Below are 19,327 nucleotides of genomic sequence, written 5' to 3'. Positions count from 1 at the left end.
TTCTGACTTCAACAATCCCAGGCAATGGTAGAGCCACGTAAGAATTCAGGGAATGTAGGGCAAGGGGCAGGTTTAGGGGGAGAAGATAATGTATCAGGTTTGTACTTGTTCAGTTTGAGATTCTGATAAAACATGTGAGAGATGTTCAGGAGACGGTTGGAACTCTGGGTTGAGAAATACTGATTTAACAGATACCAGAATAAACGTGGTAGGTTAAGCCATAGATGTGGATGAAACTGGACAGGGAGTACGCAGACTGAGAAGAAAGCAGAGACAAAAACCCTGAACTATATTATCTCCCTCTTTCGAATGCCTGCAGCATCTGTCTGTAACTCATGTGGAATTTGTCACATGCTGCAATAAATATTTAGCTCAGTGCCTATTACATACAAAAAGTATCATGCTAGACATGAAGGTACAAAGAGGAATAAAAGGTCCCATCATCCAAGACTATGACCTAGTTGTAGAGAAGGAATTATACCCAACTAGTATGCAAAATGAAATCAAGTAAGAGCTGTAAAGTGTTGAGTGTAGAAAAGGCAATTAATTCAATGGAAGAGATAACAGGTTTCAGGAGGCGAAGAGAGCATTTAAGTTGGGCTTTGCCAAGTAAGTGGATTTTGCAAGCAGGGAAGGGAGAAGAAAGCAAGTGATTTGAGGCTATAAATTAACGTACAAAGATCACAACAAAATGGAGCACGAGAAGTGATAGAGGCTGGAAATGTGGCTTGAAGCCAGGATCCAGGGAATCCTGCTGAGGTTTCTCAGGAGTCCATTTTTAAGAAGGCACACACATGCCTAAGTGTATCCAAGTGCTTGTGTTGTAGCAGATTCTCTTCCTCCTGTTCCCTAATTTCAGAAATGACTTTAAGAACAATCAATCAAAAATGCTAAAGTAAATCTGAAAATCACCAAACTAAGGGCTTGGAGGCTTTTAAATACTTTTTCTCAATTCCACTCTGCAAAACTCTGTTAGTGGAACTTTAATGACTTGGCTTCGTTATACAATTTCCATTGCATCTTAAGTGTAAATAATTTCACTCAAATGCTCTCATTTCAATCTGTGGCTGAAAGCATTGGTAGAAATCACATTTTTGTGGCACTTCCTTTGGCACGTTGAAGGAAAACAAAATGTATACTGCTAATCAAGTCATGAGTGACTGAAAGTGATGAATTATATAAAGATAGTAAATAATAAGAGATAAAGAAGTATATTTTAAAGATTAAAAATATTTTATTTAAACTTTTCTTCATAAACACTTTTAACATTTTTTTTTCAATTTAAAAACAGAATGGATAGCATAAACATGTTTTGAATAGATTATATTCACGGCTTGGGAAAAATTACCTGACAAAAATGTAAAGGCTTTCAAAACAGGTATAAAAGGCAAACCTTAAATTATTCTAAGACTTTTTAAATCGGCCCTAGGATTATTTGACTACTGGCCCAAAATGTACCTAAAGGTCAAAATATTTTTCTATAGACAAAGTATGCCCAAGGCGTACAGGGCATATACAAGTTAGGTAGAAAATAACCTCTCTGATCACCTCACTGGAACATTCCTTCAGAAAGCAAACACCTACTCCTTACTGATATACTGATTAATAAAGTTTTTAATGTAGTTGTTCCCAAAGATGTAAAAAGAAAATCCAAGAAAATTAAGGGGGAACAAACAAAGCTGATGGCATTCTCTCAATGTTACTTGTGTAATATTAGAGTTATACTGGTATACTGAAAGGATATAACTTTCATGAGTTTATCTATTCCAGTCTATGTCTATTGAATATTTGACTTTATAAATTCTTGATAAACTAATTTTTCAGAACTTTTATTTTTAAGATAAATCTCTTTTTAGAAGATATTTATTCCCAAACCAAACCTAATCTGATAGAACGTATGATCCCTAAAAATGGTCAAAGTACAAAAAGAAAAATCAAAAATGTGTAATAGGCAAACAAGAAAAATGGCACTAGCAGTTACTGCCATATAGCCCTCATTTATATCTAATTTACACTATTGTCTATGTTGTGTTTTACTTCAGTCTGAAACTTTAAATTATGTATTCTCAAAAGAGCTAGTCTTTTCTGAGATAGCTTATAAACTGAAATAACAATTTATATTATAAACTGAAATGTTATGACCTACAACCACATATACATATATAAAAATAGTCCCACTGAACGTTTGACATGTTTAGATTATGCAGCTCAAATAATTTGTTATAAAATATTTTAAAGCTTAGTTTCATGTAATTAAGACAAAACTCTCCATTTTTACCACTTCTCCCCACACAAATGTGTGTGTCCTTTACTATGACTCGAGCAGGCTTCCCAGAATGAGGTGTCCAAAGGTGCTGCTTTAGAAAAGATAAGTGAAGGGCTCAGTCAATATTTCACAAGTTACAGGAACACTCACACAGAACAAAGTAATGAGGACACAGAGAAAGCTGTCTCAAGAAAAGCTAATAATTCTATTAATTAAGCTTTGCTTTTTAAAAACCAGTAGTATTTCCTCCAATACAAAACCTTCAATGTGAGAATCTTGAATTTTATGAAAAGGTTGTAGTGCAAGGATTTTCTTTAAGCAGATTAAAATCAAATCTTAGAAGGTCAAAGACATGAAAGAGAACAAACGTTTCTAATTAAGATGCAGTTAATAAAGATCAGCTATTTTTGTAAAGTCTGGCATTTAAAATGTAAAGTGAAAATTAACACACAAAGATCACAAGAGTTACACTGTATAGTTTTAAATCTCTCACTGAATTAAAACTTACTTTGAGCACATACAACGTATACCAACAAAAATGGTTCCAAATGAAGCACACAAAAAATAAACTTGAAAAAATTCTATGAAAAAAATTTCCATAGTTTAGTATAACAAAAATAAATCTCTTTCAGCAATTAAACCATAATTTTAAAAGGGAATGTATGTTAATCATGGATTTAAAATAACCTAAATTAGCACTACATATAAACAGAAGAGTTTTTTCTCTTACATTCAGAACCCAAGCAATAACAACTATTCTTAAAGCTCAAAACTGATTACAGCTAACATCAGGTCAGACATGACTTATGTGTGAAGCTGAACCCAGAGTTAGTTCAAGTTAAGATTTCACAAATTTCCCAAAACATGAACTTTGACCTTGGCCTTGTGTTTTTACAATGGAAGACCAAGAATATTCAATTGTTTGCTCAGATCTACCTTAACTAGGTCTACGAAGTCTTATCTAAGCAATCAAAAAGAACCCACCACTGGAGTGTAAAAGCCTGATAAGGGTACCCTGTGTCTCGGTCTTTCCCAGCAAAAGACAACAATGAGGAAAATAATGAAGATGTTATTATTTTCTTTAAAGCAAGATAACACACATGTAAAATGCTAAGCCAACTAATATATGAGAAAAAGAATTAAATGGCTAACCTAATTCCTAGTTTTCAAAAGTAAAATGACTAACAATGATTTTTAAGATGTAGAAAAAGACTTTTACCCATATTACTATGGGAAACAAGATACCGAATTTCACTTTTAGGAACTGAAAGTAAACTGTAGGACCACTTAATAAAAATTTAAGTCTCAAAAGAATATTATTCAGTTGATTTCTAAAACCAATCCCAATATTTTGCTTTTTAAAAAACTACTTATGTACCTGACTGTTTGTTAAACTTATATGCCTCCAGTTGTGGAGTTCTAAAAATCAGATTTTTTTTCAAAGTTGTCTATTTTAATTGCAAAAACAAAACAAGTCTTCACATTTCCATGACTTCAGTCTTCCATTTTATGTTCAGTGGTGGCAGCAGCAAAAAAAAAAAAAAAAAAAAAAAAAGGTGAAACTAGAAAATTTATACAACAGCCATATAGAAGGCATTGCAATATTGCACCAATATCCTAAGATCTGGCAAGTTTTGCCAGTGTAGATCTAGTCTGTATCAGATATAGACTCTACTCAGGAGAAAATGGCATCAATCTGAATGATCCACCCCCTGGTCTTCTTGCTTAATTTTGACAACTATTACATGTTTTTCCTTCTAGTTTACAGAGTTGAAAGGTGCGGCTAATCCTAGAACACTTATTATAAACGCTTTTAAACAGTTATTCTTGATCCATTCTGAACTTTGAGGTTACTATCCTTCATGCTAGTAGCTTTCAGTAAATAAAACAAAAGCTGAGGGCTTACATCCCCAGTGCCGCTAAATACTTTGTACTAAATAAACAAGTAGATATGACCAGTAAGATTATAATTCTATTCTTTATCTCTAAGTCAAAACTGAGCTCAAATTTTCCACAAGTTGCTACTTTCCATTCAATAACAGATGCAGCAGCCTTATTGAATGTAAAAAACGGGAGTTGCACTTACTTTTAAGGGGCCTTTATTTAGGAGTCTGGTATTACCTAAATTCTCTTTAAAAGTGCTTGCACGCTGCAGGGCCAGGGCTTGTCATATACCACTCCGATTCTCACTAAAAACGGTAACATTAACAAACTGCAAAGAAAAACATTTTCAAAAAGAAGACATACATCGATAAGGAACACTAACGTTTACTTTTGAAAATAAAACATAAAATGTTAGTTTTCATAAATCCATACATGCTTCAGGAATATAAGGAGTTCGCATATTACTGAATCAGTATGGATAGAAGACAGGCTACGCTGATCCAAATGAGGACTCCAGTTATTTTAACTTTCTAAAAATGTTAATACATGAAAAGACGTTACATCTAAAATTCAACAAGTATGGCAAACTGTGTGTGCAAGTGCACTAGCTTAAAAATACAGAATCCTACCACGCATAAAAGAAGATGTGCCTTATATATTCGTAAGATGTATGCAAGTATGGATATGCTTTCACTAACACAATGCAGGTAAGAGAAGGCAGCTTAGAAATAGTGTTTTGAATATAAAAAAGTTAATTTTGTAGAAAATTTATATTTTTGCATTTTCAGCAAAAAGCCATGCAAAAAGGTCAAGAGTTTTAAACTTAAATAATAAAACCAAAAAGTCTAACAGACTGAAATACACTGAAGTAAGTGTTCAAAAAGATTTCAGATAGAGATAGGAACTGAAATTACACCCAGTGACACTTATCAGGTCTTCTCTTAGAAGATGCATGACTCCTACACTGACATTTGAAAGAAATGTTTAAAGCAGAAAATCAACTTCCCAGATAAGTGGATCGTTCTACTAAACTGCTTCTGGAAGTAGTTTCAAGAGCTAGCGCTTAGAATTAACTTATTGCGTGAATTTGAGGCCAATAAAAAGAAAAAAAAGGATGCTAGCACAGAATGAAAAGATTTTTATGATATTAGACCAATGGCTTTGATAGTAAAACTGGTGAGGTTTTTCTTCATGTTTCTTAACTAACCACTTTGTTGCAAACAAATTTTTTGTTTGGCTTTTTTAAAGCAAGATGTCATTAGTTGCAACGTCTGACCTCGTCCAGTATATATTCTGGAAAATGCAGGTTGCATACTTGTAAACCATCCAGCTTGCAGGGCATCCGCGGGTACTCATCTTCCTTCCATTTGTTTTCATCCGGATCAAAAGTGAGAATGGAATCGCTGTAATGACCGTTGTAGCAAAGGCCTCCAAGAACCATTATTTGTTTGTCCAGCACAGTCACACCATGGCCACTTCTACCAATTGGCATGGATGCCAAGATGGTCCACTGATCAGTCTCTGGGTTGTACACTTCTGTGGAGGGGCATCCCTGAGACTCAAAAGAGGCCCTCAAGATCACACAGACACCACCGAAGACATAAAGCTTGCCGTTGTAAGAAATCATCTTGTGAAAGCATCTGGCGTAATTCATTTTGCTCTTATTCTCCCAACAGTTGGTAACTACTTGAGTTCTCCTGGTCCGCTGTTCTATGGTCCCTTCTTTACTAGGGTCAAACACGCACACTTGCTTGGAGGTGGAAGATGAAGTGATTCCACCAGTGATAAACAACTTGTTATTGAGCACTGTCCCCTCATGTCCATATTTGTTAACTGGATAAGGATCCACAAATTCCCATTTATCATTGGTGATGTCATATCTCTCTGTTGAATAGAAAGTCTCATCTCTGGTTCTGCCTGCTACAGCGTAAATAAACTTCCCTATAACACCAACTGCAAATTCTGAACGTGGTACAGACATGTCTGCCATCCGGAGCCAAGAGTTTTGTCTCGGATCATACCTGAACACTTTGGAAGAAGCGTGAAATTCGCCATCTGGGCCCAGTTCTTCCCCGCCCAACAAGAACACAAAGTTATTGACGATAGCAAGGCAGTCCGGGCGCAGAGGTACTTGTGGGCCCTCTAGCTCCCACCAGACTCTTGGTTTCTTTAAGAGAAGTATTTTACTGTTAACCATGCTATGTCCAATCATGCCTCGGAATACTGTAGTTTGGGGTTTGGCAGAGCGGATGCGGCTTGATTTCATGTCCAACAGAGGCTGCTGGTGAATGTTCTGAAAGTAATTCAGTGCTTGGTCAACTTCATAGCGCAGCTGTCGGGAGTATCTATAAAATTCTGATGTCTTAACCTAAGAACACAAGTAAAGGAATTTAACAAAAAAAAGAAAGAAAGAAAAAAAGAACATCAGTGGCAAACAAAATATCAAAGCCCACTAAGAAGATCAGTGTATGTTAGGCTTACTTTACTAAAACTGCTTTCCTGTTAAGATCACATACTTTCAATTTTTTTTAACAAAACTTTTCTTGTATTTATTTTTGTAATTTGTATTTGTAATAATCTATACACATTCCCAAGCTTTTTCAAATAAACAAGTTAATTCTAGGCACAAGCTAAATTCCTCCAACAAAATGTATTCATCACCTATTATATGTTAGGCCTTGGGCTACAAGTGGTGGCTCTTCAAGGACAAATAAAGGTTTCACAGTAGAGGAAACCTCGGCCATGGTTTTCTTAACCACAAAGAACGCTGTAAGAACAACCATGACTGAATAATTTGGGGAATTAAGTTAGTGAGTTAGTAAAAATTAAAATATACACAAAATTCTCAGTAGGTTTTTGACATACAGACTTGGTCTAATATCATCAACTCTGACAGTGAAAGTTCAGTTGACAAGAAAAGGTCATTTTTCTTTTTGTTTTTGGATCTGGAACTACCTAATTATAACAACTGCTAGACTCTTATGAAGCACTTTTAAGTATTATGCTAAGTTCTGTGGGAGATTAAAAAAAATGCATACGATGTGGTCTGTTTCCTCAAAGAACTTAGAATATATCTGAGGAAGTGAAAACAAATACACGTTAACCAGTAAGTAAATGAGGCAGCTGACAGGCACGAGGTGTGCAGCACATCTGTGAGTGCCATAGAACGTCACATACAGAATGTATCAAACTAGTCTGAAGTACTCAAGGGATACTTTGAGAAAGAGGTAGGAAGTTGGAGGCCAAGCAGAAACAGCCTGTGTCAGAATGACAATGATGAGAGGGTCTTAAATCTAGATGGTAGAATTAGACACTGTAGAGATAAAGTGACAGGAGTGCATTGATTTGAAGAAGGAATAGGGTGAAAAAGTGAGAACTTGAATGTGATTTGAAGACTAAGAATTGAGGTGATAGGAAGCGTGGTATTTCAAGGGAAACACGGAAAACAGGCTGGTTTGGGAGAGGCATTCAACTTCACTGGTGATGAAATTGAATTGCTGGTAGGATGCTGAGGTGGAAATGACTATGAGCCTGTTGGAAATCTAGGGTGATAACAGCTTGGGAAGGAATCAAAACCAAGCATATGTATTTATAAGCTTTCCTTCCTTTACTCTTTTTTTTTTCCCCTTCTATCTTTCTCATTAGCTCCCCACCTTAGTCCAAAAAATTATCTGAAACAGAAAGCATCACAAATGTTTTAGGTACTTCAATAACTGTATTTCAACATAGTTTCCTTGCTCATCGCAACCTTTAAATTTTATGTATTTAAAATCATTATTCTGAGAAGAGGTCCTTCCAGGGGTCTTGCCAGACTAGCAAAGGCGTAAGTGCCACAAAAGGTTGAGAACTCCTTATCTAACTACATAAAATAGGGAAAATTGACATTACTGCTGCATGGTTGCTTTACGTGTGCATCTCATGTTAAATTATTCCTCCTGTGAGACAGCAATAACCATCCCTGTTTTCCTGATGAGAAAACTGAGGCTTACAATGTTAAGTGACTTGCCCAAATTATTTACATGACTAAAACTAGTGGAGCTGAGATCTCGAACCAGGACAGTCTTGCTCCAAAGCTCAATTTCCAGTATGTTACAACACAGCTTCCATCACTCTTTAGAAAACTCTTTAAATTACATACTCATTTATTAAAACACTTAACATGTTCAATGAATTAGTCTAATGACCCCTCTTAAAAAAAAGTATAGTATAATTGTTCTTAACACAAAGAATCAATCATACTGATCACAATGATTGGGCATACAACCTAATTCTTCCTAGCAAAATAAAAACTGTGGAAGATATCACAGTAAATAATGAATAATGGTGAACAGTTTCAATAAAAAGAATAATAATATAATAAAGAAAAAAGATGAGATCTGAGGTCTTATACTTTACTTTTACTTCACATATAAAAAATTAAAATAAAGAACAAAGGAAACAAACTGAGCTTCAATCTCTTATGAGAAACAACAGAATACTATACAGCCATTAAAGATAACATCACTGAGTACTGATGTTCACAATATATTCAGTTTTTAAAAAGCAACAGTACTTTGGTCTCCCAATTAAATAAAATTTTGTATATGCTTGCTTGGGTTAATACTGATTATTTCTGAAGTTTCACAAACATTTTTGCATTCTTTGTTTTTCAAGTATCACATAACAGAAAGTCTTGCATTCAAAAAATGGGTCTCCAAAAACCATCAAAAATATGTTTGATTAGTAAAAAATGAGCATCTTTTCATATCTTCGTTTTCCATTCATTTTTCTATGAACTGCCTAACAGTGTGCCTCACACATTTTTCTCATCTTTTTCTTACTGATTTGTAAGAGCTAAAAGGCAATACCCTAGAAATCAACAAGAAACATAAACCTCAAATTAAATATTTAAATGCCTACTGTGCACAGCCAGTGGTCTGACAGCTACACAGGTTTTGAAGTAAGAGAATCTTGTCCAGCATAGTAATTAAGCACCACATCAAGCAGCCCAGTATAGTGATTAAGAATCCGATTTAGGAAATATCTGACCTTGGCATTCACAAGCTGTGTAATTTTGGGCAAGTGACTCAACACCCTCAAACCTGTTTCCTCATCTATATTACTGGGATAACAACAGCACCCACAACTCATATCCCTAAGGTAGGAGACAAGCAAGGTAATCCGACGTGGAAAGGACTTAGTATGGTGCTAGTCAGGTGGCAGTATACAAAAAAAATAACAGCTGTTATTAGCTATTATTACTGATCAGAGGACATCTGTGGAAGTGTCACTCAATTTACGTCAATACATCTGAAGATACGCTTTTGGTTTATGTAAAAATTCAGTCTTCCAGAAAGTAGAGGAGAAATGAGAAAAACTATTACTTTGGACCTAATCCTCACCAGTAAAACATGACTGGTAACATGTAACTAGGAAGAAGCTTTAGAGAAAGCAGCCATGATGTTTGGAGATCAAGAAAGAAAGGCAGGGGAATGCTGCCCATACTGGATAGGCAGATTTCAAGATTTTCAAAGGAAAATTAGGATCAATTCCAAGATCAGAAACTGTGTAAAGAAGCTCAACAAGGCTGGGAGGTTCTTAAAAGCATAATGCTGACTGTATAACTGCAAAACACATTGATGAGGGGAAGAAAAGGGGAAATCTTAAGAATCTGATGCATTTGCACAGAGAGCTTTCTCGAATTCAGATGTTTAAAAAAACACTTATAACAGATGATTGAAAGAAAACAGACACATAGAACAAGTGTTATAAAGAGTGAAATGGATTCTAAGAATACCGTGAACAGGGCTAAAGCTTCAGGATGAACTGTGAATTTACAAAGTGCCAGATATTGAATAAGTGGCATTTAAAAGGTTAAAGTAAAAAAAAAAAAAAATAGAGGGAAAAGTGAATTCCCCGGATGGGACTGTTAATGTAATATTGACAAAGACAAAGAGAAACAGCCTCCTATTTCCATTCCTAGTTAATAATATTTTATTCTTTGTAATCTGAAGATTAAATATGATGACTGAGAAGAAATTTAAATCCAAGATGGCTGAAGGAAAAAAAAAGAAAAACCAGCCAGATATTCTCACTGAGTTCAAGTCATTTGATCTCACAAATCATGTCCTGGGATCCTAGAAGGCTCTGCAGATAAGGCTGCTTAATTGCTTTCTGTCACCTGTGTGGAATCATGAAGAATGGGAAAGGACTACAAGCCAGACAGGTTTCAAAATATGGACTGGTTAGCTTGAGGCTGATCCTGGATTGTTAAAAAAAATAGTTAGCACTTGCATATAGTAGGAAAGCACTACACACTAGGAGGCAACACAGACTCATCAAGTAATGCCAAGACTGGCCATTTCTGGTTTAAGTTTTGATTAAACAAGAATGCTAGAGAATCCATGACTTTGGCAAAGTAACCAACAAAATCTAGTCATAAAGAAAGGAGAAACACCAAGGACCCATGAACCACCTGAAATTACAACAATTGTATTAATCCATTTGGAGGGGTAGGGTGAGGTGGTGGCAAGTCCACAGCTTTTATCAGATGCTCCAGGGATCTACAAACTCCAAATGTAAGGCTTTAACTGACTCCATACGAATTAACAATGTGATATGGCAGCCTCAAGAGCTAATAAAATCACGGACTGAATTAAAAGAACAGATAATCCTACCCTCTCTGTTCAACTGAAACCACAGTTAAGAGAGTGTTCAGTTCCATCATTACACTTTAGACAGTGACAAAATGGATCATGTCCAGAAGATGGCAAAAGGATCCAAATAACACGAAGAATGGTCAAACAGATGAGGATTGTTTCAATCCAAGAGAAGACTCAGGAGAAAGATGGCAACTGTTTTCAGGACCAATATGTAGAAGTTAGGAGAAAGATTTTAGGCCAATATAAGAAAAAGCTTTGTAATTAGGACTGTCAAGATAATGGATGTTTGTTGCATCATTGTAAGAGCACAAAAACTGGGCACAACTCAAATATCTATTAAGACACTGGTTGAATAAATATAACATATACAATCATTAAAAAGAATGAGGTTAGTCCATATTCACTAACACTGATGTTCAAAATGTCAAATGACAAAAACTGCAGAACAGTATATATAATATTCTCAAAAAATAAAAATGGACTGTTTTGCAGGGGAAAACATATATATAATACATGTACAACATGTAGTTACCAGTGAGCTCTCAGGAGACTTGCCCTTTTTAGGTTCTAAATAGATTTGGCTTTTTCACAGGGATTACAATAAAAATGGTAAGGGTATATGTTCCCAAAGTCAAAACCTGTCTACCTCTGGAGTCTGAGCATCCTGCCACTAGATGTAGTCCAGGTGTGACCACCTATCAGGACTGCTGGAGAGAGATTCCAGCATCACACGAGGACTATGCAGAATGGCCTATAATGGCCTTGCATCCTCCAACCCCAAGTTCTTGAAGATCCTATCGAATTGGCCAGCTTAACGGTCATTTCCTAGTCTTTCGTTTTATACCCAATCTTCTGGTCCCTTTGTCCTCTCCCTAGGCATTCTACTGTGCTCCTTTGATATCTGGGTTCCAAAGAGTTTACAAGAATCACTTCAACACTACGTTAAAGTCCCAATCAAAACTATATCTTTACCCAATTTGTTCTACCTCTAAGCCCATGATAGCGGAAGTTGTGCCTTTTGGAACAGCTATTATACCATAGAAGATCTTCTAACCAAAGAAATTTAGCTCCTACTTTTCTCTGCCAAGGCTAGAAGTTTGAGATCTACCTTATCCTTTTCCCAGAGCTACTTATCGCTGTAATTTTCCTCTGAAACCACACAATATCAATAAGCATAAATAGTTCCTTTCATTATAGAAAAGAGGAAATTAATGCCTCTTTGATAATCCTGGACAAAGTAATTACAGATATACTCTGCTTTAAAACAAAAAGCGTAGGGCTGAAACCTTTAAGAATGGAATCATTTAAAATGCATTAATGAAGAGAGCTATCCCAAAAGAAACACGTGGTTCATCTTTTCATAGAGAAAGCATTTCTCTCATTTGGTCCTCACGTAACAGTTTAACTATCTGTTTATCAGGTGCTCTCAAAAGAAAGATATGGAAAGAATGACATTTCTTTCATATTCTGAACTAATTTCCTTATTCCTTTCATAGGATTAAAAAAGCTGTCTTGTTTTAAAACATGGGAAGAATATATTCATTCTTGATCACTTTTCTTGCTTTGATACTTAAAATTGTATTATGAAAAGCACTTTGTCTTATTCTGAACACAATGAAAGCATATATTGCCTCTTAAAAACAGTGATCTGAAAATTTTAAATTGGCCATTTCCTCCTCTATAAACTTTTAGTTTAATATAACTGTGTGCATGCACATATGCATGTAAAGAAGAAAATGTGAGAAATTACTCATTTTGAATGTGGTTCCTCTAAATATATGTATTAAGTCAAATAAATAATAGCTAGCTAATAAAAATTCCATGTTTCTCTGCCCAATGTCAAAATGTTATATAAGCCACTTACTAAATTTTTAACTTTTAAAGGTAATTTGTTTATACCACTCTTAATTTTGAAAGAATTAAAATGAAACCAGCAATATAATTTAAATGGGCATTTTCATAGTTTACTACCTTTATTTACAATTTTTAAAAAATCTACAGTTTTTAAAATCTACAATTTAAAAAATCTACTGTAACAGGCTACAGTCCAAAAAAATTATTTTAGGCTTTCAGCCTGACAATTAAGGTATTATCAATTCTTTCACCTTTCAAAAGGATTTTTTAAAAGGCTCAGTGTATTTATACTAAACCAAACAAAATGCCTTTTATCAGTTTATCCAGTGGTGGAGAGGTGGGAGGGGTAGGGACTGGGGGCTGTAATAATCCCTGAACTCAAGACCACAGGCTTAGACTTGACACTGTCCCCAAGTCACTGTATGACCATGGACAAGACTCTAGATAGTTTCCCTTTATAAAAGGAGTAAGTTGCATGAATAGACACCTCTCTGGCCCCTTCCTATGCCCAAAAATGCTAACCTAATTTTCAGAATGAGTATGAGGTGTCATGTGGAAGGAAGACTGAGTACTAGCAGTTTTATCATCCCTCCTCCATGATCCAATATTCTCAAAGAAACATCTAGAAATAAAGCAGTTACTATCATGGAGCTTTAGTGCAAAAAATTACATCTTTGGGAACCACATCTTCATTTGATACTAATTTTGACATTCAGTAAAATGTGGAACAGCCTTTATATGTTGTATTGCAAAACCATCTACCCTGATATCCAAAGTCTACTTATAAAATCATGCTCAGAACTGAAGCTTATACTGATTCATGTGAGACAAAAATCATCACAAAAAAAACTAGGTGCAAAATACCTTTAATTAATCCCTTTGTCCTGAAAAACTGAATAATGAGCAGAGATAAGGCTATTAAAAAAATCAGTTCCTGCTAAACACACATCCTCTCACTAATAGTATAATTGCAGTCAGATACCAAATCACGAAGACAAATTTTTAATAAGGATTTACCCATCCTCTCTTCTCTGAGCAGACAAGAGTCTAAAGTATTGACAGAACTTCAGAAGTCAAGTAACCAGGGCAAATGGGGGCAAGGGAGAGGACCCCTCAGGACAACATTCTAATAAGAATTTCAGCACAATTTGGTTAGTCCTCTATCCCTTCAACTTTTCTATAGAGTGAAAATATTTAATTAAAAAATAAATGTGTTTAGAAAGTCTAATTTCCTTCCAATTTTGGTGCAACAGTAAGAGAGGACCACTAGGAATGAAATAAGTGTTAAGTAAAAGATAGAAAATAATGTAATTTTAGAAAAGAGTTAAGACCATCTTATCATTTGATTATGCTAATATTTAGACAGTAAAACTAAGTTCAAGAATTCACTTTTTTTCCAACAAAAGAAAGGACAAAAATCACATGATCATCTCAATAGATGCAGAAAAAGCACGTGATAATATTCAACACCCATTTATGATAAAAACTCTCACCAAAGTGGGTATAGAGGGAACATATCTCAACATAATAAAAGCTATATATGACAAACCTACAGCCAGCATAGTACTCAACGGTGAAAAACTCAAAAGCTTCCCACTAAAATCTGGGACAAGACAAGGCTGCCCACTATCACCACTCCTATTCAACATAGTCTTGGAAGGCTTAGCCACAGCAATCAGGCGAGAGAGAGAAATAAAAGGGATCCAAATTGGAAAAGAAGAGGTTAAAGTGTCACTATATGCAGATAACATGATACTATACATAGAAAACCCTAAAAGGTCCACACAAAAACTACTAGAACTAATCAAATAATTCAGCAAAGTAGCAGGTTACAAGATTAACGTTCAAAAATCAGTTGCATTTCTTTACACTAAGGATGAATCAACAGAAAAAGAAAATAAAGAAACAATCCCCTTTAAAATAGCACCCAAAGTAATAAAATACCTAGGAATAAATCTAACCAAGGAGGTGAAAGACTTATACACAGAGAACTATAAACCATTGATGAAGGATATTAAAGAAGACTTAAAAAAATGGAAAGACATCCCATGCTCCTGGACTGGAAGAATCAATATTGTTCAAATGGTCATACTCCCTAAGGCAATCTACAGATTTAATGCAATCCCTATCAAATTACCCAGGACATATTTCACAGAACTAGAACAAATCATAATAAAATTTATATGGAATCACAAAAGACCTAGAATTGCCAAAGCATTACTGAAGAAAAAGAAAGAGGCTGGAGGAATAACCCTCCCAGACTTCAGTCAATACTACAGAGCTACAGTCATCAAAAGAGCATGGTATTGGTACAAAAACAGACATATGGACCAATGGAACAGAATAGAGCCCAGAAATGAACCCATAAACTTTTGGTCAACTAATCTTCGACAAAGGAGGCAAGAAGATACAATGGAATAAAGACAGTCTCTTCAGCAAATGGTGTTGGGAAAACTCGACAGCAACACGTAAATCAATGAAGCTAGAACATTCCCTTACACCACAGACAAAAATAAACTCAAAATGGATCAAAGACTTAAACATAAGACAAGATACAATAAACCTCCTAGAAGAAAATAGAGGCAAAATATTATCTCACATACATCTCAAAAATGTTCTCCTAGGACAGTCTACCCAAGCAATAGAAATAAAAGCAAGAATAAACAAATAGGACCTAATTAAACTTACAAGCTTCTGCACAGCAAAGGAAACCATAAGCAAAACAAAACGACAACCTACTGAATGGGAGAAAATTTTTGCCAAAGATGAAACTGACAAAGGCTTGATCTCCAGCATATATAAGCATCTCATATGACTTAGTAAGAAAAAAACAAATAACCCAATCCAAAAATGGGCAGAAGACCTAAACAAGCAATTCTCCTAGGAAGACATACGAATGATCAATAGGCATATGAAAAAATGCTCAGTATCACTAATTATCAGAGAAATGCAAATCAAAACTACAATGAGGTATCACCTCACACCAGCCATCATTCAAAAGTCCACAAATGACAAATGCTGAAGAGGCTGTGGAGAAAAGGGAACCCTCCTACACTGCTGGTGGGAATGCAGGTTGGTGCAGCCACTGTGGAAAACAGTATGGAGATTCCTCAAAAGAGTAGGAATAGACTTACCATATGACCCAGGAATCCGCTCCTGGGCATCTATCCAGAAGGAACCTTACTTCAAAGACACCTGTACCCCAATGTTCACAGCAGCACTATTTACAATAGCCAAGACATGGAAACAGACTAAATGTCCATCAACAGGTGACTGGATAAAGATGATGTGGTATATTTATACAATGGAATACTACTCAGCCACAAACCCTGACAACATAACGCCATTTGCAGCAACATGGACGGCCCTAGAGAATGTCATTGTAAGTGAAGTAAGCCAGAAAGAGGAAGAAAAATACCATATGATATTGCTCATATGTGAAATCTAAAAAAAAAGAAAAAAAGAAAAAGAAGACAAATGAACTTAAATATAAAACAGAAACAGACTCATAGAATACAAACTTGTGGTTGCCAGGGGGGAGGGGCGTGGCAAGGGGCAGACTGGGAGTTTGAAATCTGTAGATACTGACAGGTATATATAGAATAGATAAACAAGATTATACTGTATAGCACAGGGAAATATATACAAGATCTTCTGGTAGCTCAAAGTGAAAAAGTATGTGACAATGAATATATGTATGTTCTAGTATAACTGAAAAATTGTGTTCTACAGTGGAAACTGATACAACATTGTAAGCTGACTATAACTCAATAAAATAAAAGAATTCACTTTTTTTTTACACATTTCCCCCTATTTATGGAAATACTCTCAACTATTTAAATATTTTATTTATAAATATGGAAGAGCAGAAGGAAAGCCAAATAAAAGGTTTAACCCTAAAACTAACTTCTGAATGAACAAGGCTTACCTATGACACATATTTTTGGGTAAAGACTAAATTTGAGAATGAAAACTTTAAAGCCTAAAATCTTAATATCTCCCCTCTTTGTTCCTTTCCTGCTCCTAATCTTTTCTCCAGTCATTTTCTGACTTCTCTGATCCTTTTTGATTTCTGCTTATTACTTGGTTTCTCCCCCCTCCATTTTTCCCAATTCATTAAAAAGGTTTTCTCCTTTTACAAGTAATCACAGCTGTCCCCATTCCATGTCTTCCTTTCCTTTTACTCCAATTCTATGCTTTTGTTTTCATCTCCCTTTTATTTAAAAGGAAAATCAGCAAGTAAGATTGAATTTTCAAACTCCCATTTTCAACAGGTACCTGCCTGCTTAATACATCCTCTTTCCCAGGGGATCTAACAGCAGTCAACACCTAGATTACCGGCACTCTCCAGGAACCTGTGAATCTAGAGTGAATGCAAGTCAAAGGTAGAAAATAAAAGCACTCTACAGCTATACATAAATGGCAGAAGACTTGAGAGGAGAAAAACACCTTGGGTGATTTTTTAAAGAACTGCACACGTATTAATTATAATCATCCAAGTCCATGGGGCCTGGGGTGGGGTGGCAGGGGTCAGCAAAAAGGAGACATGCAAAAAAAGACATTAAGTTAACTGAGAAAGTACGCTTAACCCATTGACCTAGTTTCAAACAAAAACCTGCTCATCTCTGTGCTTTCACTCCAAGGGGCAAGTGAGCTGATTGTTAACTTAAGCAATTTCAAGTTTATAGTTGTATAAGAACTATTTAATATATGAAGGGTATTTAAATCTTTTTCCAAGGCAATTCAAGCTTATTAGAAATTCTAATCAAATCTCACATTTTAAATCCAGGTTGCTAACTTTTAAAAAAATTTTTTTATTGTCAAATACAGCACTGCTTGTTTCTTGCATACTTCTAAAACTCTGAGAGTTAGAGGTTTTTTCCTCTAGATTTGTCTGGTTGTAGCTGAAGTAATTAGAATTACTTTTTTCAAGTTTTTTGGGCTAAACTGTGGTAACACTACAGTTAATGATCTGGTTTCTGGATAGGAATTTTGGATTGGTCAAAGTGCTAGATTAGTCAAAACATGTTACAGCGACTAAGCGAAGGAATTCTGGAGGGTACACAGCACCTACACTTTACACAGATGTGCCCGTGCCCAGGCAGTTTCATTACCAAGTGGGTTGTGCCTCAACCAGAATATCACATCACCCAAGCAAGACATGTTAAGAATAAATTTCCTTATGTGTCACAGTCCATTATTAATACTACATAAACCAACTATGCAGATAGAAAAAATATTTGGAAGATTATCAGTGCTTTGTGAAGACCAGTTCTGAGAGTCACTATCTTCTTAGTAAGGCACTCAGGTACTTTGGTAAGGTATTCTTGGATACTTAATTTGTAATCTTTGAATTCTATTAGTTTGAAGATGAGTCCAGAATACCTTATCCCCATTTTAAACTATAGTTTTTAATTTAAAGCCACAAATTTTGCTCCTTAAATAAAAGACATTTTTAAAAACAAATGTTAGGAAGCCTTTCTGAAGCATTAATTTTCAGTCTGATCCTAGGATTAATATTCTCTAGTGATGAAGTTATCTTTTACAGCAGACTATCAAAATTACCTCAAAGCTGTAAATATCCTTATCACAACAAACTTTTATAAAATGCAGTTATAAAGGTCCTGGGTTCAATCCCCAGTACCTTCATTAAAAGAGAAATAAATAAATTTAATAAAAATAAAATAAAATGCAGATATGATTTGTTAAATCCAAATATATTTTCAGTAAAAGAGAATTAACATTATTTTCTTATTTTAGGGTGTCTGAATATCATGAGCTAATTTACAAAACAGAATGGAATAAAGCAGAATTCATCTATGTAATCTGATTCCTTAAGAAAAGAGAGGGTTTTTTTGAAAAATTGAAAGATTTTACAATTATTATTTATATGATTTCTAAGAGGATCATTGGTAGGCTCAATCTTACCTTATGCATATTTATGATACTAAAGATGCCCTGGTTTCAAAAATATTAAAATGTCACTTTACTAAAAAAAATCAACATATGGATATTTTAATGAATAATGTAACGATTTTTCTAAAAAGATCTTTTCCATACAAAAAAGTCAAGTATGATACGCATTTTGCCAAATACACATTTACTTCATAAAATGTTTCCAATAAAGCAATAATTGTTTTTTAAAAACCGTAAGACCAAAGAGAGCCAAGTTTAAACTATTTAAATCTTCACCTCACTGAAATTCAGAATAACAAATGTCAGGTCTTATCTCTGTTAACAGATGCAAAGACCATCAAAGCTCGTAAAATAGATGCCACAGACATTTGCATTAAGTAAAAACTGAAATTGAAGTCTGGTTTTAAAACTGGGAATCCACTATAGATTAAAATGAATCCTAAGAACTCTTAAACAACTATGTCAAAAGGACAAGATCCTTAAACTTATTTTCAGCTTTCCTTGATTATGCAGTGAAAACCCCAGAATTGTGCTTTCACATCTTAAAAGTGTTCCTACATTTTATACTTTTTTAACTGCCATAAATTTCTTAGGCTATGTTTCATTCATACAAACATGTTAGAATTTTCACCTTTAACAACTTCTAAACAACCCAAGCAGAGCCACAGGGTTAACCACATGCTTCCTGCACGTTGGGGGTCCTCTCCCTACTCTAGCTTGGACTGGGGCAAGCAGACCTAGGTTCCAGTCTGGACACTGACACTTA

At 35.1% G+C, this 19,327-nt stretch overlaps 1 protein-coding gene across 1 annotated transcript in view; it reads right to left on the bottom strand.

Moving 5' to 3' along the window:
- Positions 1-1,214: 1,214 nt before the first annotated feature.
- Positions 1,215-19,327, bottom strand: part of KLHL15 (kelch like family member 15) — a 35,511-nt gene continuing 17,398 nt past the window's right edge. The window contains exon 3 of the mRNA XM_032475467.1: positions 1,215-6,518. Within this exon, the coding sequence (XP_032331358.1) occupies positions 5,409-6,518 (1,110 nt within the window). The 3' untranslated portion in view covers positions 1,215-5,408. The remainder of the gene's footprint in view (positions 6,519-19,327) is intronic.

This window comes from Camelus ferus, chromosome X (genome assembly GCF_009834535.1).
Source record: "Camelus ferus isolate YT-003-E chromosome X, BCGSAC_Cfer_1.0, whole genome shotgun sequence".
Lineage (NCBI taxonomy): Eukaryota > Metazoa > Chordata > Mammalia > Artiodactyla > Camelidae > Camelus > Camelus ferus.
Note: the sequence above shows the minus strand (reverse complement) of the source record. Positions and strands in the feature narration are given on the sequence as shown.